The following is a 12,278-nucleotide window of genomic DNA, read 5'->3' as shown; positions in this document are numbered from 1 at the left end:
GATTAGTGATTAGGATGTTGTCAAGGTGGATGCTCAAGAGGTCAAGCAGTCAGATAGCAAAATCAATGCACGATAATCCTATTTACTATTATGTCAGCCTTGTTTCTTATAGAATATAAACTGAAAAAATGTCGAACTACTACAAATAAAATAAATAAAACAACAAATGGCTTGCTGATGGCTGCTATAACATATCTTGCTGAAACCATGAATGCCCACACTACAGCCTGCTCTTAGGCAGCCATCAGCATGTGAGAGGGAACACTTGACACATCAAGCCAGCTAGATGTGTCATACAGGAGAAATGAGGTCAGTTAAATGATGCCTGTATTGAGTATTTATTTTGTGTTTGCACAGAAGAGCTGTACTTTATCTGAGTGCACAAACTAATGCAGCTAATAGGAAGTATCAATGTTTCAATGAGACACAGGAGTGTAATATAAAAAAAGAGTATAATTTGTCTGGCTGTGTGGTGTAGAGGAATAAAGCCCTAACCACACCAAAAATTACTCAGAATGACTAGAGTTCCAACAGAGTCTCAGGTGTCAGACAGTAGAAGTGAATACTTTGCACTGGCTTGTCCACTGTGGGGGTGGGAAATGTTATTACTGTTCAACCAATTGCTCCTATGCAAGTGCAGACTTTTTTGGAGATCCCAGTCTGGTAACGGTGCTCACATGGGGTATGAGTGTAGGACCTCACTCACATCAGGAGAGAGTGTAAGATGTGCTTATTGTGACATAGGTGTCCACATCACCACTAGATGGTGGGGTTAGAGACATCTGTACTAAGGCATTGTTCTCAGAAGGTGAAATAAATGAATGAGCAATGGCAGCAGCTTTATGGTCTTCAGGCAAGTAGGAAAGAAAGAATGGTATTACAAAACTGGCTTATCTTCCATCTTTTGATCTATCATTCACAATGCAAGGTAACCAACCAGTACTCTAGCCATCTAGCCTGGGTGTCATTTTATGGGTACATTCATTTTCAAGGTGATAAGGTGTCTACCTAAGGTCAAGTACGCCTAAATCTTCATATAGGCCATTTATCATTGTAACCATATAGGCCATTTATCATTGTAATCACATAAGTCATTTATCATTGTAACCACATAGGTCATTTATCATTGTAACCACAAAGGTCATTTATCATTGTAACCACATTTTAATAATTGTGCATATGTAGTAGCATCTCCATTCCAAGTTACTTTACAATTACCAGTAAAAATATATATATATATATGGGTAACAGTTTTTTTTTGGGGGGGGGCTTTCAATATATGCAGGTGAATTTTGTCATTTACATCTTGAACAATTAATGGTTACGTTAAATCAAAGATATGTTTGTTATTGTTCTGTTATGTTCACTTCTAAAACAAGCAGCCTGCCACACTTGTCTGATAGACCTTTTGTAGGTACCACATCAGCCATCCACTCAGCAACATGTTTTATTTTGCCTGACTTATTTGACTTAGCTGGAGTGATTGCTATACCACTACCTTCTCATCAGACTACCTCTTCTTTGTTGAAGAAGGTTTCCTATAGGTAAGTAACATCAATGAGTTCAGGTTTAAACAAATAAAAATGTATTTATTCATTTTTTTGTTTGTGTGTTTGTGTGAAGATATGTGAAGGCTGCCAACCTAGCTAGATAGAATTTTGTAGATAATTCTATGTCATTGTAAATATGAATATAATCCACAGGCTTGTCCTCTTAAATGTAAGAAAACTGTGTTAAATGTTGAACTTCAAAAATGTAACCACAGTGCACTCTGCTGGAAGAAAGCTGATAAATCAAGCATTGTATGAATGTCTGATCTCAAAGCTCGGAGACATAATGGCTATATTGAGGAATTCCTTCTCTTGTTTTTAGACCAGAGTTAATTGCTAGATTTTACATTTATAATGTCTATTATTGCTGTAGTTTCCTGGCTAGGTGCAAGATCAAAGAAATGTTAAAACTCTTGAGTTTCTGTTAGACTGGGAACCAGAGAAGAATGATGTAATCTAAAATGAGTCAGCAGTGATGTATTATTTTTAAGACTTTCTCCGAGAGAGAGAATCAGAGCATTTTGGATTTTGTCTGAAGAACATCACTCACCAGTACTCTGCTTTTGCTCTACATGCAAGTTTATTTAGAACTGTGATTCCTCTTAGAGTTAGATAGGAATTTAGTCAGATTTAGTCTAGCTGTTTTCTATATTTATGTCAGACTAGTCTACAGTATTATTTTAAGCATTTCCTTTAATTTCTGAACTCTTGACTAGCACTATGCTGAATTGAGAAGATTTGTCTTGTGTTTTTATTATTTATTATTAAATATTTTTAAACCTTTCAACTATGGCTGTTTTGTGTAGAGATAATTTAAGCTCTAGAGTACTTGCATGTATTTGGTGATACTGTACAAAGCCACTCCAATAAGCCTCGTTGTTTGTCCACTTACTATTTGGATAATAATATTTCACAGCAATAATTGGACATCCTTTGGTAAGGGCCTTTTTAGTAGCTGATAAGAGTAGTTGGTGGCAGTGATTACTACCTTATAGCCTGGCAGGACAGGGCATAGCTGGAGAACCTGTGCCAGCCTTCCCCAGGAGTGTCTGTGTGCTTCTATATAAACCAAATCTCAAAGTGTGTGTGTGTCAGCTATTAGGGCAGGGACATGAAGCACTGGTTGGACAGAGAGGGCACTGGAGGTTTTGGCTTGACTACTCGGCTGAGATCTGTACACTATAGCTGTGCCAGTGGGGAGTCTTTTTGGGGATCTGGAGAGAAAGGGAGAGACCAGCCCCAGACTGTGATCTCTGTGCTCTTAAGGGAAATTGTACTTTACTATGTGTGTATTTGTTATTCTTCCCAATGTGGACGCCCCTCACTGGTGTTACTGGTGAGGATTGAGGCTCCTTGATTAGTGGACCAATGCACGGGCATCACAGTTTGCTTGTTTGTAATTTGTTTTCATGGTTCAAGCCTCCCACATTCATGATAACTGAAAATCACATAACTTTACAGCATGGTATATACACTTTCTTAAAGATAATTACCAGTGTTAAACCTTGAGGAGTGTGACTAAACTTAATAATGAAGACAAAAAGAAAATAAAACAGTTTTAAACTTTAATAGAAAAAAACACAGTTGAAAAGAAAAACGTTTTAAACTATAATAGAAAAGACATGGTAGAAATAGAAAATAACAATACCATTGGGGGCATTCCTTCCTCATTTTTGCTTACCATGTCCAGAGATCTTCAGGCCATCAGCACTGTAGGTCATCATAACAGTGCTTGCACTGATCATCAGTACAGGGCATGCCAGTCATCCTGGTCAGCTGCTTTTCCAGGTCATACCAAGCATCCACCTTATGGAAGGGACCTGCATAACTTCCCAGCAGCCAGTCCCTGAACTGGCTGTGCAGGAGGTACAACATTATTTTACTCTCCTTGGTGCACCAGGCAGGAGATCTCCATGAGACACTAGCAGTGGCAGCCATTTCCACAAACATATACACCAAATCAGTATGAGAGCATGTGATTCACTTGTTACACAGGACTTTGAATCACACATTATGCATCTTAGTGTCTCTACATAGTGCAACACATGTACATGCAAAGGGTATCTGCAGGAGCAGACATGTACAATATTTTTGTGGTATGCAACAGAATACATCACTGCTTATTTTACTGTTCCAACTCTGTGAAGCATAGAGATTTAGTGACATTGGCAGAATCTAACCTGATTATCATATATATATATATATATATATATATATATATATATATATATATATATATATTAGTGCAAATTATTCTAGCTTTATAATCTAAACTGCTGATTTGCCATGTTAGAATCTAAAATACCAAGTGAGAAAGCAGCAGCAGTGCTCAAGTAGCACAATATCTGTTTGCCAGCACAGAACCAGCAAGTCCACAGTATAAATCCCACAGGAGGTACATAATGATGTATTTCAGCAATATCATACATATTTGACCCTGTGCCTAGGAACTGCCTTTAGTAGTACTGCTGTAACTCTGATTCTCCTATGTGTCTGTACTGTACTTGCTTTTGATGTGCACCTGTAATTATAGATTGTGTACTCGATGTACATGTACAGGTACCGTGGTGTCTGAAGGATGGTAGCCCACCATTTCACATCTGCTTCTTCTCAAACTCTTTTCTGCCATATGATGCCATCTGCATGTGAGAATCTGTCTGGGCAAACTGTGTAGTAACACCACTGTTAGTAAAGTACTGTGAATGATCTGTACTATATACTGGCCTTCAACATGTGCCTGAAGGTATTCACTGTGCAAAGAATGCACATGTATATTAAAGCTATAGCATTGGAATGGCAACCTGCAACAACACGACTGCCCCCTCCCCTTTCATCGTGTGTGTGTGTGTGTGTGTGTGTGTGTGTGTGTGTGTGTGTGTGTGTGTGTGTGTGTGTGTGTGTTGTCTGCCACAGAGACACCTACAATGGGTCCAAACATGCAACTCCCATCAGCATAGCCCATCACCCTGTATGACCTATGCACACCTGTGAGCCAACACTCATGCTGCCATTTAAGCTCCCCATCACCCACAGCTAGCAACTATGGCTGCCTCTCTTCCTAGGTGCAAGCATGTCCACCAAAGTTGGGGGTGGTGGTAGTGGTTAGAAATATTCAGTCCTGCTGATAAGGATGTAACGCTACAGAAACTTCAAACCCATGGATTATGTTTGTTGAGGAGAGGGGGATGCTTGGTAGCCTTACGAGGCACCATTGTTGATAATAGTGGTTTCAGGGCCAGATGAGGATGAGCCCACCATGCCAAGGGCCAGATCAGTGGTGACGAAAAAAAAAGTCAAACAAGCATTCTAAAAAAGCCACTTTGTAATGTTTGCATTATCAAATAATTTTGGACCGTAACTGTCTTATGTCATTTTATTCGGAGAGGTCCTCTGACATCCATGATGTAAATATATTGTAAATATGGTGTAAATAGGTTTTTAGGACATGTATAGTTTACTTTAGGTGGTGTACCCCCAAAATAGTTAACAGTTTATACTTTATATAATATTATGTTATCTGATTAAAGTTATCCTCCTCTTGGGAGGCCTGATTTCTATTTGTATTATGTTTTTCTGGGGCACCCTAGTGAATGTTTTACCCGTTCAGGAGTAAGGTACTTGTTACAATAACTGCTTGTCTATAAATCAAAACTTGTTGTTAACTGTTTGTATTAATTTAGAATGTACTTTACTTTATTTTTCTTGGTTTGATGTACCTTACAAGTTCCTTATCTTGTATTTATTTTCATTTCTTTTTTGTAAAAGTTTTAAAACTAATAAAAATATTTTTGAAAGAAAAAAAAAGCCACTTTGAAATGGACAGACACACACACACACACACACATAGCAGACAGGCAACATAGTGGTCACAGTCAAATTTACATATACAGACATACACAGACACACACACACACACACACACACACACACACACACACACACACACACACACACACACACACACGCACACACTGATACACAAGTGTAGCAAAAAGCAATTGACTTTATAGAACTTTTCAAACAGCACAAATGATCCTTGTTTTAAAAGTGTTGTTAGCATCCTAGTAGCAACTGCCATTGCCTTGGTTGAGTTATATATAATAGCAGGATGCAGTCGCAGGCGGACATATATACAAACATACACACACACACACACACACACACACACGCGCACGCACACACGCACACACGCACACACGCACACACACACAGACACACACTCATAAAAATAGTTGCTAACCTAGTAGTTCCCATGCCCACTATCTTTCTATGTAAGATACAAACTGCTGTAATGACAGGACATCAGGAACATCGGGCACTACAGGAATGTTTGACTAGTTAAGCTAATTATTTAACTTAGAGGAACTCACACACAAAGATGCTCACAAATGACAGACCCAAGATTTTTTGCGGGAATGTCAGGAAGCCCTGCAATCACTTTTACAGTGGCAGATAATATTAAGATGAGAAGTAAGTTTTGGTCCTTTATAACAGGACACAATGCACTGTTATTTCAAAACCGCTCTACAGGCTGGTTGTTTCTTGTTCTGGGGCCACAGCTGGTACATGGGCCACTAGTCTGACTCCTGCTCTATCTGGATGTTCCATAACAACCATGCATCATCCACCCAGCCACCCTCCATCAGACCACTGGCAATATAAGCTTGCCCAGCAATGCCATCTGTGGCTGCTTTATAAGCTGCACACATGGTATTTTCACCATTAAAGTTTATAATAGAGCACATTTCCATGTGTGCAGTTTCAAAGTTTATTACAGTATATCTTAGCAGTCAGTCTAAAACCTATCAGCAAAAGCATTTGCTTCTCCACTTTCAGTCTCACACTTTGTCTTGTAACATAGCAATTAACATGGCTACAGATTATGTCATAAAGAGTAAATGCAGTGCGAACAAAGGAGATCCACACAATCAGAAAGTCTCCAAAACAACTGCTGCATATCTACGATCATTAACAGGCTTATTGTAAAGAAATCTTATGAAAAAAACAATTTATTTGAGTAAGAACATATCTAAGTTGAGTACATATTTGTTCCCCACTGAACCTGTTCAATGACTTCACTATTGCTCCTATTTTGGGGGGGTGAAGGCTAGGCATCTCTGCCAAGGCAAGAGATCTACAACTCACTTATTCCTGACCATTGTGCCTTATTATTCCATTCATACCCCATGGAGACTGTGACGATTGGGGAGAGATGGGCGAAGGCTGCCAGCCTAGTCAAATAGAATTTGATATGTAATTTTGGCATTTGTAAATAAATGTAAAATACAGGAATGTTTTCTTGATAATAACTGTAAAATACAGGCATGTTTCTTGAATGTAAAGAATACTGTGAAATGTGGAACTGCAAAATATATAACAACAAACTTTAAAAGTTTATGACCAGAATTTAGATGTGTGGAATGTGCTTTATTGCTCTAGTTTCTGTTAGAATATACATGTGAAATGTCTTCTATTGTTATAAGTCTCAGACCAGGTGTTAAGCCGATGCAGTATGAATACTGGGAAAACCTAAGTGTCAAAAATTATGTAATTTGGGAGGGCCTTAGAGACATGTTTGTTAGTAATGTTTAAATACTATTTCTCACAAGAGACTGGAAGCATTTTGACTTTGGACATCTAAGTTATCAGCACTCTGCCTTGTGCTCACATGAAAGTTTTAGCACTGTGATTCCTTGTAGGAATAGTTAAAGCTAGTAAAGATTAATTAGGTATTTTTCTTTTAAATCACACCTGTCCTACTGTATTATTTTAAGTTTCTGTGTGATTTCTGAACTCTTAGATATCTCTGTGGTGTAGTAGTTTTGTCTTGTGTTTTAACTCTTTATTATTAAATATTTTTAAAACCTTCTACCTGTGGTTGGTTTGTGTAGAGATAAGCTCTAGAGTACATTGCATATTTATAGAGGTTATTGTAATAGGCCAGTCTAAAGTAAGCCTTGACTGTTAGTCATACTACCATTGGATAATAATATTGCACAGTAATAACTGAACACCCTTTTAAGGGCCTTTTATTAGCTGATATTATTAGTTGGGTGGTGGCAGTAATTACTACTGTATAGTCTGGGTAAATGGGCAAGAGTGTCTGTGAAGTAGTATAAATACTTATCTCAAAGTGTGTGTGTGATGTGTCAGCTATTTGGCAGGGACACAAAGCACTGGCTGGACAGAGAGGGTACTGGAGATTTTAGCTTGCCCAGCTAGGCTGAGATCTGGACCTTATAGCTGTGCCAGTGGGGAATCTTATTGGGGACCTGGTGAGCAAGGGAGCAACCAGCCCCAGACTGACTGTGATCTCTGTGTGCACTTAAGGGAAATTGTACTTTACTGTGTGTATTAGTTATCCTTTCCTCTTTTCTAGGAGATGACCTCCCTGGTGTTAATGGTGAGGATTGAGGATCCTTGATTGCTGGGCCAGGGCACAGTCATCACAGAGACAGTCAAGTAGTAGGGAGTGGGCCAGCATACCAGTCCAGAGGGGCAGCCTCCCCTTTTCTTTGGAGCATCCCCTCTTGTAGTGGCTGACAGAGCTCTTCTTCTAGGTTGCAGACTGCAGGGAGTGTGCCTTCACATGCTCCCTCTGATGACATACATGTGTGCAGGTAGCCCTTGCTCACAGATTTGTGGTCCAGGGTGCAACACCTAGTGCTCCTGCTAGGTGTCACCCAGATTGCAAACCAGACCTTCTTCCCTCTCCATCTGACGAATGAGCTAACATTGACTGTTCACTCCAGTCCGCCACACTTTAAATTTGGAATTTGGTTCAGCAAGTACTTCAACTTCACAAGCACCCAGAATCTATTGATTGACAAACAGAACAAAATGCAAAGTAATATGTCATGTGAGGTCATTCTTGCAACACAGACAATCTAGCCCCTAGTCATACTCAGTGAGCCTGAATCATAGTCAGGGCTTTAAATGTCTATGCCTCAGAGTTAACTCACTTATATGTAGTTATTAAAACTATAAAGAGGATTACTGAAATTTAAGCATGGACCAGTCTTGTGAATTTCAGCCTTATAGAAAAAAAATAAAATTCTGAAGACATGATTTGCTTAACAGATAGAAAAGGATTGATGTATGAATCACTTGACAGTACCACACAGCAGCACTATCTGCTGGCAGGTTCATAGGATCTTGTGAGAAGACACCACTATCACATGGGCATACAGAGTCCACTTACTGCAAGGCAAGGTGTAAGCAATGTCCTTGTTAACTTCTGTAGAGAGCAGATCTTCAGAAAGCAGATACATTGAGAATTACTCTTATAATAGATCAGAGCAACCCTAAACAAAACTATTTTCGTGAAAGGTATTTCATCAACAGTGTATGTGTTAAAACTTTTCAAGCCCCACAAGAGTATGCCCAGTGTTTACAGTGTAAATACTGTAATCTGCCATAAACTAGATACAAATGGACTCAACATAATACTGCCATAAAAATGAAGCTATCAAAGTTTTAATTCACATATTCTGAGAAACAGTGCCAGCCTATGTTGGTTATTGACTCTTTGGTGCTGTTTCACTTCATTCCAAAGCATGGTAATCTCCAGCACTGAGAGATTAAACAAATTACTCATAGAAAATGTGAGGATGATACCTATATGGCACCACAGTCACAGTCTATATACCTACTCAATTGCTGTGCTAAATGTTTGCTGTTGAACCAATAACAGGTATTACAACAACTAAATCTGCACTTAGATTAGTCTCAATGGTTCAGTCCATTTCCTTACCTTCTTCAATAACAGGCTTAAGTAGTTTGCACAGGGGAGTCCGAAACACTTTAAATTTGGAATTTGGTTCAGCAAGTACTTCAGCTTCACAAACACCCAGAATCTATTGAATGACAAACAGAACAAAATGCAAAGCACTGAGTAAGTCATTTGAGGCTATTCTTGCAACACAGGCAGTTTATTTACAGTCAAGTTCAACCTATGTTTATAGGTCATTTGCAGTTTAATTTGGCCTGTAAGTTGTTCCCAAATATATTGAGCCATAACTATCTGAAGGTTTCCAGGGCACCTGTAAACAGCTAGTGACATTAAAATACATATGAATGTCTCCATGCATCTGCTGCTGTTTCATCTCTAAGTAATTCTATTTATGGTATGAAGTCATGGTTATATAGTTGTTTTGTATAAATTATTTGTATGTATACAGAGCAGTAAAGCAATTATTACTTGTTTAGTAAGATTAAACAACTATTAGCCTGTTCTCGAGTGATATCTCAAACTTGTTTCCCCAGAGATATTTTTAATATCCTATATACTCAGCTAGTGATTCCTTTTTTTATGTAATTTATTAAGGCACTGATACATTATGCATTGTGTATGTGCAGTTTTTTTGAATTTTATATTAATTTGTCCTGAGTTCCCCCTGTACATGCACTACTTCTGCTGCATCTCCTTTCTGCTTTTCTTTGTGTTTTCAGTGCTCATATCATATAACAAGAGATGATTTAAATGTTGTTAGACTGTAATAATCTGACGGCTTTACACATTGTCCTGTAGTGTACCTTTTTATTTGTTCATCCTTCTTAATTAAAGGACTATCCTTCCCCCAAGGGTAGTATTATGTTCTATGCCTCAGTTTCTTCCTGTCATTTCACAGGTACACATTATTTCTTCATCATTATCACAATATCCTGATTAACCTTGGAGGTCAGGTGTTTCTAATCACATTTGGGATATAGATAAAACATAACTAGGAAGCAAATCATAATTTTCTAATTCATTTCCTAAATCAAAAGTGCATGGATTGTCTCAGAATATTTAGAACAGATATAAAAATGTTATTTAATTTACAAGAACTCCAGGAAGACATAAAAGCATTTCTGTATCATGGATGGAAAAAAAAAACATAATGTGCTGCAGGAAATAGTAACAGAATACAGCACAGACAAAGCAAATATGCAAATGGCATGGAACATGTGGCTTGAAAACATATGTCTGTTCTGAAGACTGGAATTCTGAGGCCTACAGTATAATGCTTCACATTTTCATTTAAAATTTGCTGAAAGTTTCTTTAAATGATTTAGATGCCTTTTTGCAGCAAACTGAAATAAGAATATCATAGATCTGGAAATTACCCTTTCCACACAGACTGTTTCACTGTTGATAATGAGTTCCAAGAATTCATTGAAACCATCCACATTGTGTCTATATCCCCCCAGGTAATAACATACATGTTCTAGAAGATATACTATGCTGGCTGTCAAGCAACTACCCCCAAAAAACATTGTTCTTGGTGACTTTAACATAGACTGGAACACTTGTTCCTCAGAACCCCCTATTCACCATGTAAATCTACATGGATTCACACAGGTAATATCCACAGCCACTAGGATAAGTAAACCCAACAATAAAGGAAGTACCCTAGACTGGATACTTATTAATAGTCATCCCCATATGTACAAATCTGGGACTCTGCCTGATGATATAAGTCATCACTTTCTCACCTATATAATCAGGCAAAAGGCCGACATCCCAAATCTACCCACTTATAAAACAATTAGGAACAAGAAAAACTTCAACCCCACTAACTTCCAAAATGATCTGAAATGGTGTAATTGGTCAGTCCTAAAACATCTACCACTTGAGAGGCTGTAAATTACTTCAATAGCAAATTCCTAGCCATCCTTGATTCCCACGCACCAGCGCAATCAATAAGAACTAAAGCAATAACTGCCCCATGGCTTTCAGTAGAAACCAGACAAAAAAAATCTCACTTAGAAATAAGGCTTGGGCCACTTGGAGAGCCACTAAATCCCCCATAGATAAAATTAAATACAGACAGCTGAGGAATGATACAAAAAATCTGTTATGACTGATAAAAAAACTATTACTGCCACCTACAACAAAAACACCATAACAAACCTCAGAAGTTTTGGCCAGGCATAAATAAACTTCTCCAACCAGGCAAATCCATCACCTCTACCCCCTGAAGTACCAACCAAAAATCTCCAGCAGAGGTAACAAATGCCTTCAACAATTTCTTCACAGAAACTATCCAGCAACTAACCAGTCAGTTATCCCCCAGTTGCTCAAGTCCAATTACCACGCTGCCCAGTTCTCATCTCACCTTCAACTTTCAACCAGTCTCCACATTGATTAAGAAACTAAAACCAACTACCCTGTCTGCTGATCTCCTCCCAGCAGAGTATTTGCAAAAAGCGGCCGATGCTATAGCCTACCCAATCTCCATACTTATCAATAGAACTACATCTGAAGCTACTGTCCCCTCCATCTGGAAGATCTCCGATGTAACCCCACTACATAAAGGGGGCAGCTCTACCGAACTCTCAAATTACAGACCCATAACTATTTTGTCACCACTAGCCAAAATTATGGAGAAATGTATCCATAAACAATTTCTGAACTATCTCATCAAATACAAGCTCCTGACCCACTCTCAACATGGTTTTGGATCCCACCACAGTACCACCACTGCCCTCCTCTCCTTTTCTAATGTAATAAATCAAAACCATAACAATAACCAACTTTCCTCTGCCCTCTTTCTTGATCTCTCCAAGGCCTTCAACATGGTTAACCACCAACTACTAATACAAACACTGGAAACTATTTCCCTAGACAACCAGGTAACCCAATGGTTTCAATCTTACCTGAATGGTAGACAACAGACTGGCCTATGGAAGAACAGCCTATCTATCCTCCTACCTATTACCCTTGGAGTCCCCCAGGGCTCTATC

General features: G+C 38.6%; 1 protein-coding gene across 1 annotated transcript in view; it reads right to left on the bottom strand.

Moving 5' to 3' along the window:
• The window catches only part of LOC122815758 (kininogen-2-like), a 340,159-nt gene that overhangs the window by 187,376 nt on the left and 140,505 nt on the right, over positions 1-12,278 (bottom strand). Inside the window, exon 3 of the mRNA XM_044088520.1 lies at positions 9,304-9,406. Within this exon, the coding sequence (XP_043944455.1) occupies positions 9,304-9,406 (103 nt within the window). The remainder of the gene's footprint in view (positions 1-9,303; positions 9,407-12,278) is intronic.

The sequence above is a fragment of the Protopterus annectens genome, chromosome 11.part0 (genome assembly GCF_019279795.1).
Source record: "Protopterus annectens isolate FY-2018-M chromosome 11.part0, PAN1.0, whole genome shotgun sequence".
Classification (NCBI taxonomy): domain Eukaryota; kingdom Metazoa; phylum Chordata; order Ceratodontiformes; family Protopteridae; genus Protopterus; species Protopterus annectens.
Note: the sequence above shows the minus strand (reverse complement) of the source record. Positions and strands in the feature narration are given on the sequence as shown.